Source organism: Vipera berus (assembly GCF_964194415.1).
Source record: "Vipera berus genome assembly, chromosome: 7".
Lineage (NCBI taxonomy): Eukaryota > Metazoa > Chordata > Lepidosauria > Squamata > Viperidae > Vipera > Vipera berus.
The window spans coordinates 13,351,522-13,372,290 of NC_138209.1; the positions used below are offsets into that span (position 1 = coordinate 13,351,522).

The 20,769-nt window shown below is 39.4% G+C and overlaps 1 protein-coding gene across 1 annotated transcript; it reads right to left on the reverse strand.

The window, feature by feature from the left end:
* Positions 1–515: 515 nt before the first annotated feature.
* Positions 516–16,770, reverse strand: LOC308671126 (estradiol 17-beta-dehydrogenase 11-like). Its single transcript, XM_081333164.1, has 7 exons — positions 16,554–16,770; positions 10,714–10,821; positions 8,404–8,535; positions 6,474–6,580; positions 2,241–2,378; positions 900–1,016; positions 516–742 (listed from the first exon to the last, which is right to left on the reverse strand). Exons 1-7 carry the CDS (start codon positions 16,761–16,763, stop codon positions 667–669), a joined length of 888 nt encoding a protein of 295 aa, XP_081189290.1. The 5' UTR covers positions 16,764–16,770; the 3' UTR covers positions 516–666.
* Between the last annotated feature and the right edge of the window lie 3,999 nt (positions 16,771–20,769).

Sequence of the window (20,769 nt, forward strand, 5' to 3'; positions counted from 1 at the left end):
TGCTCCTGGATGTATAGTACCTGTCCATCTAGGGGTCATAATGGCACCAAAGGAGAACCTCAGTATATAAACAGCAACTCAGTCTTACTTGGATTCAATTTGCACTGTCCTCTCCCACCTAGACCCTCACAGCCTCCAGACATTAGTATAGAAGGACATATTTTCATGATGATGGCACAGCTATCTGGTATTCAGGCCAATATTTGTATGTCTTGCTTCCATATTGTTTCCTGCCTGCCTTTCCAGTTTAGCTTTTCTTCAGAGGGTTTTCTATTCCTAACAATTCAACACGTTGCTCCCAACCTGGAAGTCACTTCTTCTGAGATACTGGGCCAGTTAATTTCCTTAAACACTCATGAGATCAAATAAGTAAAACAAAAATGAAGCCAGATCACACAAAATGTGGAGATCAATTTTGTCTAAGAAAGTACTTTGAAATCAGTGGGTTTGAAGTTATGTTTATGTCTTCTTTATATGTTAGGAAGAAATAAACTCATCAGAGTGTTATACTAGTACTTGAAAAAAATATTTTAATATAGATTTGTGAAGAATAGTGGTTGGAATTCCTTTTTGCAGGTTACGTAAGAAGTATAAAACAATGATATTAGAAATGTGATTTCACATAACCTAAAATTTGGAAAGTTTGGGTAGATTTGATGCTTTGAGTCATTCTTGTTTTTTCACATCAAAACTGATATCCAAAATCTTTTCGAAAGCCACCAAAGCACGTTCAGGAAGAATTCTGGGGAAAAAAATAGAGTAACATTAAACAAAAGTCTCAAAACCTGCTTCAATGCAAGACCTTGATTTCACTGCTTATTTTTTGATATGCCACAACATGTATTTTAGTTCTAATTGTCAGCGTAGAAATTCAGCCCTTAAGCACCCTGCATACATACGTTTCCATCCAAGGGGTTATTGTAACGGAGAATGGAATAAGAATCTTGTTTTGATTGCAGAGTATCCCATCCATGAGCCTCCTTGCAACTCCCTCAGGTGTCAGAATAGGCAATATTCTAGAATTGTAATTGTTGACATTATTAATAGTGAGCTACTAATTCACTTCATTTTAAAAGAAGTGACTGCTGGGTCTTGTGGACTACAGTTATCAGTGACACTGATTCTATCTGCTCGGTGACAAACCCATGGCCTTAAAGGTGCATGAACACCAGTTCCTCTTTTGTAGCTGCCCTAATAACTTATTTTTGTTTGTAGAAATATTTTTGGCCTTGGAAGCATTTATACAAAAGAGGGGGTGGTGGTGGAAATTGGGGCTGGGGTATGTGTGTGAAGGAGAATGGTAGTCCAGAGTCTGGTTCAGAAATTTGCCTACATAGTGCAGAAAAATCAAGTTGGAAGATGGAAAGAAGAATCTTCTGGGCATGGTGGGGGGAAAGTTCAGGGTTTGACCCAGCTACTCTTTCCCATGGCTAGGAAACCAACTGCTGGTGCAAGGCTTCAGTAATAGCCAACCCCGGGGGTGACTCGACAATGGCCCGACAGCAGAATCTGCATTCACCGATCAGACTCCCAGCTATGGAGAAGGCGGCCTAGCGGTAAGCAATTCAAACCCGAATGCACAGGCTGCACCCACTGAGCAGGACCGGCAACTGGCCCCGATTTCAAGCCCAGCAGAGACTGTACCACAAATGGACTTTGGCTCGGATCTACTGGGACAGGCCAGCCAAAGGCACTCGGGTCGATCTGAGATAATCGGATCTCAAAAACCTGGTCTACCTAGCCTAGCAGGCGAGCTGGTAGACCGGAATCTTTCAGCAACTCCGAGATGCTCAGAGCGACCACGGAGGCCACCGACTTATTACTTAAGAATTGCACCATCTAGGGGGAAGGGGTGTTATGTATTGAGATAAGTTGCTTGTAAAACTGAGTGCAACGGTTAACAGCCATTACAGTTAAAACTCCAGACAGCTTGTCTCCGGAGTTGTTACTTTGCATTTTAAGGTGGAAAGTTACTGTTTAATCTCATTGGCTGCTGACTAGCGGCAGGCCGGATAAATAGAAGCTGAGCAGCGTTTGGGGCTGCTTCTGTTGTTACTGAATAAACGGATTGCTGTTTCACCATCCTGCCTCATCAATGTCTCACCGAACCGAATATCTAACAGCTGGATCTCAACTCCCAGAATTCCACAGCCGACATGTTGAAGTTGAAGTCCATATGTCTTAAAGTTGCCAAGGTTGTGAAACTGTTTTATGCTAACTAGACCCACCTTGCCTCTTACCTTGACTGTGGGTTTTTCAGAAACCCCGTGTCTACAAAAAATGGACACAAGCAGGTTGTCTTGATCCCATCTTTCCCCAAAGCAGATAATTCTTTGGTCAAGCCTTTGTGAAACCCTAAAGCGGCAAACTTGCTTGAGCTAAACAGGAGAGGAGAATTAAGGGAGAAAAGAATTTTATTTCTTCCATTAAAAAGAGTTGAAACCAATTAAAAACAGTAACAACAAAAAGACAGGAAAGAATGCAATCAAACCTATACAGGCCCTTCATGAGCTCCACTTTCCCATAGGATTCCTAGGCCCACAATGTTGAGGCTTTTCCAGATGAGCAACGGAATTGGGGCCAACCTCACCTCAGGGGAAAGGAGATTCCAAAAAGTGGGTCCCCCACCAATGGTGGCTTCAGGGACCAACAACGTGCTTCCCTTCCTGCTGGCCCTGATGGGATGGGGGGATGTCATTGGGGTAAGGCAGTCCCTCAAATAACCTGGCCCCATGCAAGGTGGAGCTTTAATGTCCATGGAAGTCTGATATGCAGGGTGTGAATGTATCATCATTCAGTCCTGTAAGCCCCTCAAGAGGCTTATAAACAAGCTTACAAAGTGAAGCAACGTAATATTGACTAGAATTTTATGCAACTCTGGTCTGATAGTTTTCTCTTCTCACGAGCCTTTCTCCTCTCCTCTCAACTTCAGTGATAAAAGAAAATATATGTAGCTTCGGGTTGAACCGTGGAGTCCTTGGTGCTCTCCAAGCTTGGCTATTTTCCTGAAGATGTTTCCTTACCCAGCTAAGTAATATCTTCAGTGCTAGAAGGGTGTGGGGTTTAATCTCTGCTTATAATCTACTTTGTTTATAGGTTTATTGTTTGCAGGTTTATTTATGTTTTGTAGTTTTATACTTTATCATTCTGTTTATAAGCAATTGTATACAGGTAGTCCTCAACTTACAACCATTACTGAGCCTGGAATTAGTCTTAACTGTGCTGGTTGTTAAATGGGTCATCATGTGATCACATCTGATTTCATAACCTTTTTTTTCTTTTTTGAATTTTTTTTATTAGTTTTTATAGGGTTAAAGAGGGGGGTAATGGGATGGGAATTTGAGATAGGGTACAGGAAAGGTTTCGGGTGAGGTTTGGGTTTTCCCCCAATAACATTCAATATTTGGCAAACAGCATATTTGTCTGGGTAAATATAAATAAATAAAAGTAGTAAAGCTAATGATAACAATGATAGCAGGTATAATAGATTATCATAAATAATACTAGGTTTTCAATGTATAGTATTTTTCTTACTCAAATAAATTCAAAATTGCATATCACATTCCTTTCTCTCTAACTCGCTTATCTAGCTATTGATAAAATTTGTTCCAAGTTCTATAGTAAACTGAAAGTTCTTACTCTTTAATCTCTAAAGTTAATCTATCCATTTCTGCACAATCCAATATTTTCTTGATTAATACTTCTTCAGTCGGTAACTTTTCATTTTTCCAATATTGGGCATACATAATTCTCGCTGCTGTCAATACATGTAACTTTAAGTATCCACTCTCCTTGTCATAGTTGGGGCCTATCATTCCTAACAAAAACAATTCTGATTTAAATTCTATTTGTTTTTTAATCATCTTCTTCAACCATAGATGTATCTTAAGCCAAAACCTTTTTGCTTTAGGATATGACCACCATATATGATAATAAGTACCTGGTCTTTGGTTACATTTCCAACAGACATTTGAAGTATTTTTAAACATTTTGGCTAGTCTCACTGATGTCATGTGCCATCTATAAAACGTTTTATAAAAATTTTCTTTATATGGTACAGCTTTGGTTAATCTAATATTTCTGTCCCATAACTTTTCCCATTCTTCAAGCTCTATAGTATGTCCAACATTTTTGCCCATATTATCATTGTTTAACTTGTTCCTCCTTTTTGTAGCAGTCATTAAGCAAACACAGAAGACATTAAACAAACCCATTGTTTGCAATAGGTTTTTTTTTGAGAAAACAGAGAATAAATGCTGGGTTTTGGCAAAAAAATGTTGTAAATCATAACATCAAATAACAACAAGATGTCAATATGTGAAAATATGAGCCAGTTGCTGAACATCCAAAATGCAACCTCATTACTACGAAGGGGAGCATCGGGATTTCAAATCTGGGTCATAAGCAGCCTGGGGGAGGTCCCTTCATACTTCAAACAGTTGCTAAGCAATCAGTTGCAAGCTGAAGACTACCTGCATAAACAGAGAGCAAATTCCACTTCTAGCACTGAAGATGTTACCTAGCTTTCATTATAGAACAAGAATAGAACAGAACAGAGTAGAATAGAATAGAATAGAAAATATGGAATGGAATGGAATTGAATGGGTTGGAATGGAATGGAATGGGAGCAGAGCAGAGCAGAGCAGAGTAGAGTAGAGTAGAGTAGAGTAGAGTAGAATAGAATAGAATAGAAAATATGGAATAGAATAGAATAGAATAGAATAGAATAGAATAGAATAGAATAGAATAGAATAGAATAGAATAGAATAGAATAGAATAGAATAGAATAGGACCTTGGAGGTCTTCTAGTCCAACCACCTGCTCAGACAGGAAACCCTATACTGTTTCAGACAAATGATTGCCTGGATAATAAAACCTGCAAGAAAACAACCAAGCTCAGAGGGCACCAAGGAGTCTCCAGCCTTCAGTTTCTAATATGAATGACTCCTAACATTAACAGAAAAAGGCTAGTGAACTATTGTTATGGACACTAAAATGGTCCATAAAGATTATAGGCAGATGTTACTCATTGTTTTTATTTCCTCCTTTGAAACTGGATGTGGAAGCTGATTAAGAAAGAAGCAAAAGTGTGTGTCTGTGGGGGAAAAGTAGTCTGGTGCAAACTGAATCGGCTAAGAAATAAAGTTGGAGTTTGGGCAGGTTTCTCACGATGTTGGTTGTAAATTTGAATTGAGAATGATAGATTTTGGGTCTCTGTTGAAATAGTCACCCCGTGCATTTGTACATAAACTAAATATTTCAATGAGTCTCCTGAGATTATTTTCAAAAGAAAAACAAATGCTAGACGTTCTCATTAAGCGGGAAAACTAAAATAGATTCAACAGACATTCTTAATCAAATCCTAATTGATTTTAAAAAATTCCCTACACTTGGAGACTTCCGGGTGGCGCTTCAGTGGCGAGGACGGTCGGATTTGACCGCTAGCCCTTTGATCCCGTTGAAGCGGTGGAATAGCCAACGAACAGCTGTTCCGCCACTCGAAAACCCTTCTCCTTGGGCAAAGAGGGGAGAGGGAGCTTCCAGGTAGGGGTAGAGCTCCCCTAGAGCCCCAGAACATTTGTTCTGGGGCATGAAGGGTGAGAGCCCCCCCGAAGCCTGGAAATGCTCCAGACGAAGGACTCTTCTGCTTTAGCAGAACAAGACGCTGAATCCGCTCCTGCTGGATCTGATTAATAATAATAATAATAATAATAATAATAATAATAATAATAGAGATTAATGGAGGACTTTGATAGAAATAAGATTTAGAAATGGAACTTGTTAAAGATTGCAGCATAATCAAGATCTAATAATGGTGGATATTTGGGGATGGTATTTACAGTACATCTTAAAAATTAGTATGTATGTATTTAAATTGTTAGTCTAAATGTTGAAGATGTGGTTGTGATGATGCAATGTATTATTATGTATGGTTGAATTGTAAAAGATTACAATTTTAAAAGTTAAAGTAATTTAGTGGAATATGTAAGATCTTTAAGATATTGGAAGAAGGCTGATTTGTTTATTATAGAAGAATGGATTTTGAAAGTTTTGAATCAGATAGAAATGGTAGAATTTGGAATATGTGAAGAATATTTGTAATGGAGATATATTATGATGTTTAAGGAGAGTTAAAGCGCGACTGGATTTAAAGTGTAATTATAGTTAGTTAGTATATTTTACATTAAGATTGTGAAAATAATACCCTGTATTCTGCTTTGGGAAGTTGGGGGGGGGGGCTGGGGGAGGTAGGGGTATTGGGTGGGTTAGGGTATGGGTTAGGGGTAGAGGTAGGGGGGGATGGGGTTTATGTTCAAAAATGTATTTTAAAAGTTTTTAATAAAAAATCCCTACACTCAAATAAACTTTGGGAAGAGCAGGGTGGGCTGTACAGATAGTCCTCAACCTAAGACCACAATTGAGCTCTACTACCTTTTGATTTCGATAGAAAAAAACAAACCTCTCATACATACCAATAAGGCACCAGAAAAGGAATTGGCATAAGCCCACCAGCTGATGCAACAGTGACAATATGACCATGGTTATTTTTCATCATAGCTGGCAGGAAAGCTTTTATTGTCTGCAATTAAGATTCCACATGTGACCAAAAAGAAAAAAGAAAAAATACAACACCCCACATTGCCAGATGCTTACATTTCTGTATTTTTCATTCAGAAACACACACCTTCTTAAATTGAATAATTTAAATGCAAGTTATTTATAATGAAATAATTTCTCCCTCTTCAATAATCACTGGAAGCACTGGTGAACATAATAGTGTTATGCGTACCATGGTGAATGTGATACAGGAGCACTGATAATTACATACGAATTAACTTTCTTAAAATAAATTATTTTTTCATATGCAGTAATAGGACTGACTAGCACTGACGATATTACCGTTTGGGTAATGAAATATCTGTGAGAAAACAACCAAGCTCAGAGAGCATCAAGAACCCCTCATTTCAACCTTGAGCTGCAAATATTCTCCTTTATTAATGATAGGAAATATTTAGCCTCAGTCACATGCTATTTCTTTAAGAATAATTTAGCTGGGATGATCTGGCTTTGAGGTTTAGTTATATTAGGTCTTCTCCGGTCCAAGTTCAGACTCGTTTTTTTGCACAGATCCTATCTTTCCAACAGCAGTAAAGCCACCATAATAATCTCAAGGTTAGAATAGTAGACTGGGATCTTTGAGACAGCCCTCAATAAGAGACTGGATACAGCAAAGTCTGGTAATACAGAGGATGAACAGGCCTTCAAGAGGTATTATGGTGCAGCGATGCTGAAATATGCAGTATTGCATGCATGGCGTACAGTTATTTATATTTGTTTTCTAATTTCTGATTGACCTCATGCTGGCTGGACAGGGACAGCCAAAGGGTTGTATGTGGCTCAGGGGCTGTAAAATGCCCTAGTCTGCATTAGGGTGTATAAACCTTTATGTGACTTGAACCCAAATTATTTGTTATGCCTACACGTGCTCCCTCATATACTTAGATCTTTAAGGAGTCCATTTGTTAATCCCATTATAGACATGCATAACACTACGAGACTTTCATGGAGGAAATTACTGTTAAAAAGGCCTGTTTGTTATATGCAACTAAAGGCAGTTTTTACTGAGACTTTTTAGAGAATTTTTTTAAAAAAGTTTGCCTGAGAGTTCTGGGAGAAAGATTTAATATTTTTTTTAATTATATTTGCAAAATATATGTGCAGAATCCCTTATGGGAGTGAACAGTATACTGTATACACTTTTAAAACAAGTAAGTATTGTTACTATTTGGGCTACCATATCTTAATGTAATATTCATAATATAAACAAGTCATGGTTCTGATATGCAGGCATTTTGCATGGTGTTTTTTTTTGAAATGAAGAAATTTGTATGTCTTAAATTTCTTAAAGTTTCTCTAGTTAACCTCACTTTTCTATCATGGCCAAACTAGGAAAACAGTGGTTAATATATCTGAGGAAATGAAAACCAGGAGATTAAAGAACAGTCTCAACTTGGCTTTATATCTTTCTTGTTCCAAAATTGTTAATTGTAGCTTTCGACTTCAGATAAAAATCAAATACTTCCTTATGCTTTTCCTTATTGCTTTTCAAAACAACTATATGCGAATGCTCAGATTTCAATTGTACACTAGCTGATATAGACAGCCCACTCTTAATTGGCTGAAAAGTTCAAGTCAAATAAGGAATTTTCATTTGTCCAAATCTAGGGTTGAACGAAATCCAGAAGCAGTTAGCAGAAAACGGTGCTAACTGCATTCTAACCTTCCCCAATGACATTTTAAGTTAGGATTGTGCTTTAAGGTCCTGTAAGCTCAATTAAGCTTAAGCACTGTATCCCCAATATTAATTGAATAGTTAAAATTTAAGTTCTTAAGGATACCTACCCAGTAATGAGCTAGAATGTTGATTTCATATATTTTTTGTATATGCGTGTCTTGGGTGGAAAGCAGGTCTCCTGTTACTACCATACCGGCATTATTAATTAAAATAGTAACATCTCCAACATCTTTTTCAACCTTTAAAGTTAAGAAACAGAAATTATTAAACTTTGCACTGGTTAAACTTAGTTTTCTTCCTATGCTGCTGTATAGATCTTTGTACAGACTGAAAGGCACAGTAAAGCCTGAACATTTTAAAAGAAAAGTGCACATTTACAAATTCTAGATCAGGCTTGGCGTTCTACAGATGTGCTGTATTTCAGTATGTTAGCACTAGAATTTTGGAAGCTGAAGTCTTGACGTATTGGGATAGTCATGTAAGGCTGATTTAGAAGGCAATTGACGTAATCAACCCATATATACATACAATGATTCTACGAAGAGGCTATTTTGGTAAAACCGAAGCGCTTTGTTTTTGTTTTAAAATTTTGTTGGCTACTGGCCAGAGTTGTACACTTCAAATTAACAAGCAAGTATTCACTGGATGTCACTGACAAAAATGTGACCCTGAAAAGCAAACACAGGAGCATTTCTAGGTGAGATGGGCGGCAAACAACTAACCAATAAATAAATGTTCCATTTCTTTCTTCAAGAAGCAACGGGTGAGATAACTAGGGGAAAATTTAGCTGCAAAAATATCTACATGATGCGGACTCATCCCATGGCTGGTCCTTAACTTACAAGGGCAATTGGAAGTGGAATTTCCATCGCTAAGCCATATGGTTATAAAGTGCAACCCCATTGCTTAATGATGGCAGTCTCTGCAGTGCTGGTTTCCTTCGTGAACTGAATCCCATAGTTGTTAAGTGAGGGAACTTTCTTCCTGCCTGCTTCCCACAGCCAAAGTTAGTTGGGAAAACAGCAGGAAGTTGCAAGTCCCAGGCCTGCAGACAGTTAAGAAGCTGTTTCCGGGTGACAGAGGGATTGAAGGGGTTCACAGGGGTCCAGAGCAAGAGTTGAGGAGGGTGTGCAAGAGGCACAGAATGGGTTGCGGAAGGTTTATGAAGGTATGTGGGAGTGCACAGTGGCCAGCATTGTGAAAGTGCAGAGGGCCTGGAGGAGGGCGCATATGTAGGGGAGACTTACCCCAGCAAATAGTGATCTTGCCTGCCAGTTTCCCCGCTGACTTTCTGAAGAAGCTGGCAGGGAAGGTTGGAAATGGCAATCACAGGATCATGGGGTGCTTGGCAACTGGCTATAAGTGCAAATGCCACATGTGTTATAAGCGCATAATGATCCCATGATCAAGGAGTTGCTGGGAGATCAGGAACTCCAAGGACCAGCTGTAACCACCATTTGTTCAGCGCCACAATTTGAAGTAGTCACAATAATCGTAGCTCATATTGATATATATTGATAAGTCTATTTATAAATAAAAATATTTATTATATTTTTCGTAATACCAATATTTCTGGTTTTTTACCAACTTTTGGAGATTGTTAGTCCTGCTTGAAATTTTAAGAACAGCCTCACAAAAGGATTAAGGGCCTTCAAGTTCCCAATTTCCCCTTAACTTTGTTCTTGTTTGGGACAAAGGGGTGTACTTTGAAAGGCAGTCCTTGGTAGCATCTGTGCATTCGTTTGTCTATGGAGATTCTCAGTTATCCAGGTCATGGTTGTCCCAAAGGTGATTTTTCAAAAGGCAACTGGACTTTCTTTGTTCTTCCTTGAAGATGTTTCGCTTCTCATCCAAAAAGAGAACAGAAGAATCTTCTTGGATGAGAAGTGAAACGTCTTCAAGGAAGAACAAAGTCCAGTTGCCTTTTGAAAAAGCATCTTTGAGATCTTCATCTTCTAAGACACTTTATGGGCACAACCAGGGCCAAGAAGCCTTCCTCAAAGTAAAGCTTATGCTCGAGGCTGGCATTTTACTTTGCAGCATGACTATTTTCTTTTTAATTAAAAGAATTCGTAAGGCAGGTGGTGAGGGTCATGGGAAGTGTTTTCAGGCACAATGGCAATCCCACTCTCCACACTGTGGACAGCAAATCTAGCCAGTTTTGGAACTCTTCATTCATACAACACACATGGAATTTTGTACCCATCTGTACAAAATATTATATTAATATGTCAGTATATGAATTGTTACACAACAATAATTAATTATTTGTTCCACAATAACTATATCATACTGAATAGGGAGAAATAGTTTCTAAGCTCATTAGAATGTGATAATCTTTTTTTTTAAAGCTGGTTTTCCAAAACTTTATAAAAAACAGGGAAACAACACACTCATTTACTCTACAGAATTCTCACTTTCTTAGCCGCACCATAGATTTCCTCTCTCAAACTGCAGTCCACCACATAAGGATATGCTTCGACTCCCAGCTTTCTGCATTCTTCAGCTGTTTCCTCTATGCCAGTCTACAAACAGTAGAAAGGATAAATATCGTTCACTTCTGCCAACAAAATATTACTGGGGAAAAGGTTACTACAATGTGAGCACGATCATAGTTCCAGAATTTAAAGTTCATGTCTAACCAAACCAATATAGATATTCTGAACGGTCATGGATTGGCTTCTCTAAAAGGATGCTTCCTTCTACGTGGACTGGACTGTTAACTGAATCAATGGTAGAGCCATCTCCATTTTACTCTGTCCCGTGAGTAGTCGGAACTAGTTGGCCACTATGCATGTTCAGTTTTCATCAGGGGATTCATTGTGTCTTGCAAATAGAGACTGTAAGATAGAAGGATGATTTAGGATCATGCAGTCTTAGTATGGTCATCTATAAAATCCTATACAAATATATGGAACATTGAGACTCATCCCAAGTCTCCACAGCAGATGTGCCTGGCCTGAATAACCTCTACTGGAATGAACTGGCTCATCCCTTGAGATCAGTAATAAAAGTACCATCAATAAAATCATTTGTTTCCCATTTAAGTGTGATTGCAATCTTGGAATCTCTCAAGCTAGGTGAGAAGCTTCTTGAGCAAAGCATTCTTTTTCAAAAATATATATATATATTCAATTTTATTTCCCCATTTCTTCCACAAACAAGTCAACAAATATATCGCCATACATAAATACATACACATAAGTTTGGGTGCTGCTTGTCCATTTCCCCTTTCACTGTATCCACCCTCCTTCTCTCTCTTCCCTCTTCTCTACTTTCTTTCTCCCTTTCTCCTTTCTTTCCTACTTCCCTCTTCTTCCTCTCCTCTCCTCTTTCCCTCACCACTCCCCTCCCGTTTCTCCCCACTTCTCCTCCTCTTTCCCTCCAACCTTCCTACTTCCTTCCCCCTCTTCTACTCTCTGAGCTTGTCGATCAGAAGGTCGGCAGTTTGGCGGGTCGAATCCTGAGTGCCGCATAACAGAGTGAGCGCCTGTTACTCGTCCCAGCTTCTGCCAATCTAGCAGTTTGAAAGCACGTAAAAATGCAAGTAGAAAAATAGGGACCACTACGGTGGGAAGGTAACAGCATTCTGTGCGCCTTTGGCGTCTAGTCATGCTGGCCACATGACCACAGAGACGTCCTCAGACAAGCGCTGGCTCTTCAGCTTTGAAACGGAGATGAGCACCGGCCCCTAGAGTCGGAAACGACTAGCACGCATGTGCGGGGGAACCTTTACCTTTACCTTATTAGAACTTCATGTGATCTTGAGTCTATCCCTCTATTAATGCAGTCCAGAATTGCTTTGGCATTTTTGGGTACCGCTGCATACTCTTGGCTCAAATTTATGTGATTGTCCACTAGTTTTAGGTTGTCTTATGTCAGGGCGCAAAGAATGTATGACCACATGTTAAATTGCAGGTAAGCTAATTTATTGGTCTGGCCCATACATAAGAATCTAGTTAACTAACGGTCAGCACTAAATTGGCACTAGATAAAAGTTAACAGAATTCAAGAGGGGTGGAATTTAGACCCTCTATGGCAGTGGTGGTGAACCTATGGCACATGTGCCAGAGGCGGCACTCAGAGCCCACTCTGTGGGCATGCATAGCATCATCCCAGCCCCGCCTGCCCCCACAGCCCCCTCACCAGCAGCCCCTCTGGAGAAGAGTCACCCTGGGCGTGGCCTGCATGGAGCAGCATAGCCAAGGACATGGCAGCTGGGCACTGGGGACAAGACTCCACCCTCATGCCCTATTGCACACAGATGATGCTGTGGGACGTGGACAGAGGGCCTGGCCACCATGGCCTGCTGGCTGTCTGGGCAATCTGTTGCGGCCGGCCATGGAGATGGTGGGTGGCCCTGTAGGGGAGTGGGGTGGGGGCAGAGCACGGTGGGTTTGGGGCACTCGGTTTCTAAAAGGTTCACCATCACTGCTCTATGGGAAGATAATGACTTCAGGCTGATTCCTCTTTTTTATTTTTTTATTATTATTATTGGTTTTCTAATATTACAACTACATAATCAAAAAGCAACGTGGCGACTGAGTTGCAATAATGCAATTACATACAAATATAATTGGTACAAGTCTCAACCTAATACAGTAAATATTTCCTCTCTTTTCCTCTTAATATACACTGTATCATATTTGAATTAACACAATTTTTATTCTAATAATCACATAAAAGCAACTTTCTTACATTTTATCAATAGTTTTTAGTTTATATATATCTTATTTACATTAACACTCAATATTTTAGACAATCGATAACTAATGACTTTTTCCCAATTTTGATTTACCATTAACATTTAGATTTAACGTTTAATATTGTTCATTTCCAAATTATAAATGACCCCAATTCCCTTTATCACAATTCCTCACGAAATCTGATGTTCAGATTTCTGCCATGTCTTATCTATTTATGTTCTTGCCATTTACATCGACAAATTAATAATACAATATAATATTTTTATTTTCTAATGATTATCAAATATCTTAAATTAGTAAACAAAATTTCTTTTATTTCAATATTTAATACTTCCTCTCCTCCTTTTTGTATCTATTATCTTGTATTTAAGCTAATAATTTTCATTCTTAATGCTACATAAAAACACATTACATTCTTCAATTTTCTTTAGCTTATATATATCTTAATCACCTTTACATGACCATTATTAACCCAATCAGTGTTCAAATTTCATTATCAATACTTATACTTCTAAATTTTAAATAGCTAAAATTTCCTTTATCTCAGTTCATATTCAAAGTACACATCTTATCTATTTAAGTCTATTCCATTTTAATTCTCATAAGTAGACCAAAATCCCATTTTTCTTCAGTCTTATTCTAGCTTTATTCTTTGCCAAATCGTCTACCATGTCTGTGCTTTTGAGTCATCAAACAGATCTCCTTGTATTATATTTTATATTTGACATTGAAGATACAATCCAGTCACATTTTTTTTGAGATGGCTAGCCAGTCTAGGAGGTCATCTCTTTGTTTTTCCATCTCGACATGGTTGTCTTGCACTGTTTGTCTTCTTTTCCATCTGTTCTTCTTGAACCTCAGGTTCCTTCTGGTTTATATAGAAAATATTTTCTTTTCTTCATATTGTTTTTCCCCCCTGGATTTTCCTTTATCTGTGTATGTTGAGCAATCAAGTCTTCTGTTGTAGTATTTAATTGTTCCACCTTTTCTGTTGTGTTCTGTATAGGAAATTCTTTAGTTGTGATTAAAGTTTGAGTTTTCAAGTCCAGACTGCCTTCTTGTTTTTTTTCTATAGCCTCTTATTTCTTCACCAGCTATAATGAGAGTTTGGAGAAATTCTTTTAACATGTAAAGAATTTGCTCCTGATCTTCCTCCATCAGAAAAATCTGTTCCTGATTTTCTTCCATGATAGTGTGCTAGAGCCAGACTAGAAGTTTTACAGTCAGGGATTTTTTTTAAAAAAAGTTTTTTTTCACTGGTTTAGGAGCACAGCTGAGCTTCTAATGTTCCAAGGTTGCAGGTGTCTTATTTATTTTCTGGGCTGTCAGCCAAGTCTCTTTTAGACAATAACAAATTGAAATATCAAGTTTAGCCACAAGATGTTGCTCCTACCATTAGAAGCTGTCCTCTGAGCCCCAAAGTTATTTTAATCTTTTCAGTTTTGCTTTTGTTTTATAAAGAAAAACCCAGATCTTCAGTGAAAATAAAAAGAGAATAAAGAATAGAAAACCTTTTAGTCCACAAATTTTAGGAAATAAAATTCCGATTGGGATCCAATTAATTTTTTTCCAATGTTTTAAAACTCCCCTGAGTAGTCAGTCACCACTTTTTCTAGAGGGAGGGCTGAAATCCCCCTTCCCTCTACACGGGGGGGGGGGAAAGTACTTAAGCAGCTTATGCAGGTACAAAAGAGAATTAGGATTTAAGAGAGGTAGATCTCACCCAGTCTCTTCTGTGCTGCTTTGAAGTTGCCTGATGGAAAGTGTGACTTTGGCTGTCTGCAGCCTAGTGATGAGCCATATTACTATGGCCGGTCCTTCATTCGCCAGTTTGGAGGGTTGCGCCAGCTCTAGTGAGAGAGCTACTGCTCTCCCGCGATCTAGCAAAGGTCCCTCCTTGCTGGTTGCCCCTACAGGGTGACTTTTGGCCCTTTCCAGGGCCCCCCAGAGATGCGAAACTGGACAAGGAAGACTGAGCTCGTCTTCCAGGCGTCCATGGCGGCTGCGTGGCAAACCGGAAGCCCAGGCTGATTCCTCTTTTGACTCAGCCTCTATCTGCTCTCCTCCTATGTCTTATATCTATTGTGTAAATAGGGGTGTCTACAGGAGAAAGAGTAAAGAATATTAAGATGTCTTTGATTGCACAGTTATAGACATGATCTCGACTCCATTTGCTTCCCAGCAAACCACTTATATGTAAACTACATTTTCCATCTTGTATTTCACGTTTTATACAACATTTTCAGAGCTACAAAAAAACAAGCAACTGACCACAAAATTTGCCTTTAAATGATTTATACAAACACACGTAATCTTGCGAAAAAACATATACAGTATATGCGCAAACATTCTGTGGTTGTATGAAAAAACTTTCTTTGCTCATTTATTTGGAACTTATTTGCCAAAAGATGACATTAAAATAATAAAGTTAGCACCTGTATGTAGCCAATCATCTTTAAATAGCTAAGCAGGCTTGCGGGGTGGGTGGCTGGGTGCTGCAGTGGTTGGTTGTAAGGATGAATTGGGTATGTGTGTGCTGCAGTCCCCCCCCCCCGCTTCTCTCCCTTCCCTAATTTTAAAATGGGGTTATATGTAGCTTTTGAGGAGTCTGTTGTAACTTTGAACACTCGTTAAATGACCAGTCATATCTCAAGGTCTACCTATATGTTTGTGAGTGAGAGATTCTATCTCCAGTGTATACATTTACTTGCAGCATTTTCATTGCTGCCTATAGCAGTAGAACATAAAAACAATCCATACAATACAATATAAGAAAACCCCCGCCCCCAATGCAGAAACCTACAAACGTACATAAGAACAAACAGCAGCATTCCAGTCACTGCTGTGCTTCAAAAGCCTGTCCGAAGGAAAGTATTTTCACAGCCTTGTGAAATTTCTGAGAGGAGGAGCTTGGGTGCACTTTATGTCTGAATGTAAATTCTTGATTTGCTTTTTTTAAAAAAAAGACACTTGACAAACAAACGCCACAACACGACAGACTTGTATTTCTTGTAAAGAATTAAAATCAGGAATTTTGCTGAATAAGAATGAAGGTTGCATTAGTACTGGACGAGCTGGTCCAAAGTCTTATATTGCATGCAGTAACCTAATAACAGAGTTGGAACTAGCTCAAACAGGAAATCCTATACCATTTCAGACAGAGTAAACTGTCCTGAATACTAGATAAACATGTTTTATGCTGTTTATTTATTTAAAGCTTTAAATAAAATGCTATTTCTGCAAATTACACACACTTATTTCTACAAGCTCCTGAACTATTTTCCAAAGATAGCAGAAAGCATACTATATTTCCATTGGAACTTGTCCCACAGATATATACTGCTCAAAAAAAAATGAAGAGAACACTTAAACAACACAATGTACTGTATTTAATAGTAGGATGTCTTATTTTCTGTTCCCTTTATATTTAGTATATTTAGATCTTATTTCCAGGAATCTTGGTCAGGCTTTTGCTTTTTTTTCTTTCTGTTCCCCCGCTCTTCTTTCTATCTTGTTAATTTGCTAATTCCAAAGTAAAATAATTGTCGTACCTTGTTTATGTCCCAGAGAACCAATCGGCTTCCATGTTTGGCAAATTCAAAGGCTGTTAATTTTCCGATGCCGCTTGCAGCTCCAGTGATAAGGACAATTTCACCTGCCACAGATTTCCTCTTCACAGGAATAAAACATTTCACCAAAGCTTCAATATAGCAATAGATTGCAAAGACTGAAAACCAGAGGAAATGAAATATGGGATGCATTCTTGCTTTCTTCTACAAATGTCAATTGACAGATTGTAGGGAGGACTTTAGAATAAGTCTTGCAAAAAACCCCACCCTATGCAAATCCACTTACAAAATGAAGCAGAAGAAAAGACACACCTGCTCTTTAAAGGTTATCACAATCAGCATGTTGTGCTTCCAAACAATCCTTTTTCTTTTCAGCACTTCTGACATTCAGAGAATTTTATGATAAAATACATGGTAATATTATTCAATTTTTCCATTCCTTCTTCCATTAAAAATACAGAATCGCTGCAGAATAATTTTTGAATTAGAAGGAGTAGAAGCTGTTGAGTAAAGCTGAACAGTAATATAGTTAGGATTAATAAAAGGAGCTGTTTTTTTCACCCAGGGAATTGTAACAGAAGGAGAAAGGTGTTCTATATGTCCGTCACCCTGAGTTATTTCTAAAAATAATAAAGCTGGGATATACAAACAAACAAACAAACCAATAAACCAACAATAGAACCTATTTGCACAAAATGGAGAGATTGCAGCTGTCTGTAAAACAGGATTAGTTAAACGGAGAGAAGAAAACGTTAATATCGACAACTAATCATAATGGTGATATAGAGTCACACAGATCATTTTTTCCTTTTTCTTCTCCTTAATGCTGGGGTTCCCAACCGGGGGTGCGAGACGATATTCCAAAACTTGGGTTTTCAAAATTATAGCACATAAGCATAATTTGTTGCTGTTCTTTCGAACTTTTGCAAGGGGTGCGGGGCATAGAAAAAGTTGGGAGCCGCCGCCTTAATGGCACTTTATCCTTTTTATGAAATCTCTCATGGGACCTTTTCCTGCTACTCAATGAAAATATTCCCTAACCATTCTTAGCTCGGCAAAAAACTACCTAAGGATAAAACCTGATATTTCCATTATTCCCGATCCTGCCTTTATTACCTCTGTTCTTGGACCTTGTCAGACTCCTAACTTCCATCTAGATAACAGGTTCAAAATCCACTTTACACTCCTTCAGGCTCTCTTTGGATGTGTTCTGTACCAGCCTGCTACCGGCCCTGCAGAAAAGGCAGGGACAACCCCTTTACAAACGGCAAGAGGCTGGAATAAAGCCTGCCAAATTTATTAACATAAAACAGACACCAACCATGAAACAGGAGCTATGAAACAGGAACTATTCAAGCGGTTGCCTTCAGCAAACCAGCCCTCCCACACATTCCCCTTATATAGAGTTCAGGGCGTGGCTTCTCTCTGCCTCCTTCCAAGGAGCCCCATTGCCTTCCTCTGTTTACTCCTAATTGACTGCCTCCTGCGTCGGGCGTCCTTGAACAGGACCAGCTGTGGGTCATCTTCATCCACGCTGTCAGGCTCACACAGCTGGGTCTCCGTGGTGACCAAGTGGGAGGGGCCTGGCTGAGGGCTCTCATCAGCAAGATCTTCAACCCCCTCAGCAAGGTCTTCAACACCCCCCTCCTCCTCTGTGTCGTCCGACCCAACTGCCGACCCCACAGGCTGACCCTGAGTCACAACAGGATGGAAGGGGCATGAGGAGGAAAAAGGAAATAGGAAAACAGCTTCAAACAAAGAAACCTTTAGGAATGCAGATTTTCTGATCTAGTAAGGAAGACTTGGCCAATCTACTTATAAGCGAAATGCCTTCAGCCCCATAGCTGATGGGTTAAAAATTTACATTCCCCCACCCAGCTCCAAGGACAAGACAGGACTTCCCAACCACAATGGAGTCAGGCAACAGTAGTTATTCATTTTCTTTTTAAATTACATATTGTGGTTCTGCTGATGCCATGTAATCTATGCAAAGCTTTCATTGATGGTGAGAGACAAGTGTTTCTTAAAAAAAGGATGAGGAAACAATTACCTTTGATCTTTTTTCCTGTTGGATCTTACCTATCACTTGCAAGGCTGGTGTGTTGTGCAATTAGCTCACGTGGTGTGGCAAGATTTTTTATTTTTTTTATTTTATTTATTTTTATTACATTTATATCCCGCCCTTCTCCGAAGACTCAGGGCGGCTTACAAGCTTAGCAGTAGCCTTCATTCTATGTATATGCCTGCTTGTTAGGGCTTTCACACACACCCCAAGCGGCATTATTACAAAGTCAGCTTATTGCCCCCAACAATCTGGGTCCTCATTTTACCTACCTCAGAAGGATGGAAGGCTGAGTCAACCTTGAGCCTGGTGGGATGCGAACCTGCACTAATTGCAGGCAGCTGGTGTTACTTAAGGAGGCATCAGCCCACTGCTCCACCAAGGCTCTAGATGGTGGGTTTGTTGTCACTGTGAGTTGTGGTGGGGGTGGCGGGGGCACGAAGGGAGGCTCAGCCAATCTCAATGTATACATGGTTACACTTTGACAATAAAGGTTCATTCAAAATCAGTTTGTAAGAGACCACTCATAAATGTTTGCTACTGGGTTGGATTCAGGTTAGATACCAAGACTCCAAAATGTACGGCTACTCTTTTAATTTCTTTTTACATTCCCCTTTCTTTTCCTCTCCTTCTGGTAACTTGGCTTTCTCTGTGTCCTCCTCTTCATACAATAGGATATTATTTTTGTCAGAGAGTTTTTGATATAAAGTTGTTAACTTTTGACCTAAACCACCGTTGTTGTTAAAAGAGAGCCATGTCATTCAGGAATCTGGTAACAGTTTTCCAGATAAAAACACTTTATTAAGAGCTCAGTCATGTTTATGCCTTTTAATAAAATGCATTAGTTTGGAAACGGAGCAGACTCCTTATGGTTTTGCAGATAGGCATTCACGAGGACACCAAATCCTGAAGATGTCATAGAGAATTAAAGGTAGACACCAGATTTCTGGATTATTTTTTGCCAGAAGTTTCATGTAGGTGTTGAAAACCTCTGGAAATAAAAGTTAGCTCTAAGGGGCAGCCTATGATACATTTTGAGGAGTAACTCAAAGCATCTAAAATATACCCAAGGAATAGATATTGTTGGAAGAAAAATCAGGTTCAGTTCCAAGCCAGAAGACAGATGCTGGAAATAAAAGTGGAGGCCAGCTGCTTAGGAAAGGTTTATTGATGAGCAGAACCAACAACAGCATGCAGTTCTGGGACAGCTGACAAATGGAGTTGACAGTGGGTGGGTTTTTATAAACTCTTTGGGCTTCCTGCCCAATGTACTTTGACCTGTGCTTGAGTGTGCCCCTTTGGTATTCTAATTATTGTTGCGTAACTCCCATTGTGGCTGGGAGGTCATGCCCTGTCCTGGGAGTTGGGTGGGGAACATAGATTTTAGGAGTCTTTGTTTTTCTAATCTCATCAGTTCCAACCTTCTATGAGATCTGTGGCTGAAGGTGTCTTGGTTATGAATAGGATGGTCCAGTCTTTCTGAATGGATTACAAAATCTCCATTCCTAAAGATTAGGCTCTACTGTTTCCCTGGTAGTGGAGAGAAATGAATGATTTGATCCTAGGAAAGCCTCCTTTGGGAGGGGGTGCTGACTTCCTACAATATAAAACTATTGTGTACCTCTTATTTCCAAATCTCTCTGGCAATTCAAGAGATATTATGGCCAATGGTAAAGTTGATAAGAAGGCCCCTCTCTCCTCCAAATCAACAGACACATATTCCTCTTAACCCCAGAGAAATATCATCCATCAGGTCAACCAAGGCACTCTCAAGACTGGCCCACCTTGAAAACTATGAAGTTGATCAAGGCAATCGGTTTCCTCCAGGACTGCCTGTCACTGAGAGGCTTCCACTTTTTCGCATTAGCCCAGGCATCCTGGCTGAGGAATTCTGGGAGTTGAAGTCCACAAGTCATGGTTTTCTCCGGAGCTCTGGGAGATGAAGCATTGGAGACGGGGTCTAGAGAGCTGTTGGAGATGAAGCCGGTCTGAACCTGACCGATTGCGGCTAAGAGCCTTTACAAGGTCTTATCTCGCTGCGATGAGGACAGTGAAGTCTAATTACTTCACTGCCCTCATCGCGTCTGCAGATAATCACCCAGCCACCCTGTTTTGGGTTGCTCGCTCCCTCCTTCA

What these genes read in the sequence shown, in the direction of transcription:
- LOC308671126 (XM_081333164.1), bottom strand. Translation starts at nt 16,763, where the DNA reads ATGCATCCCATATTTCATTTCCTCTGGTTTTCAGTCTTTGCAATCTAT. An exon ending in TTCTCTGGGACATAAACAAG is followed by an intron (nt 10,822 to 16,553) that starts GTACGACAATTA and finishes TACTGTTTGTAG; the next exon opens with ACTGGCATAGAGGAAACAGC. An exon ending in TCTATGGTGCGGCTAAGAAA is followed by an intron (nt 8,536 to 10,713) that starts GTGAGAATTCTG and finishes TTAACTTTAAAG; the next exon opens with GTTGAAAAAGATGTTGGAGA.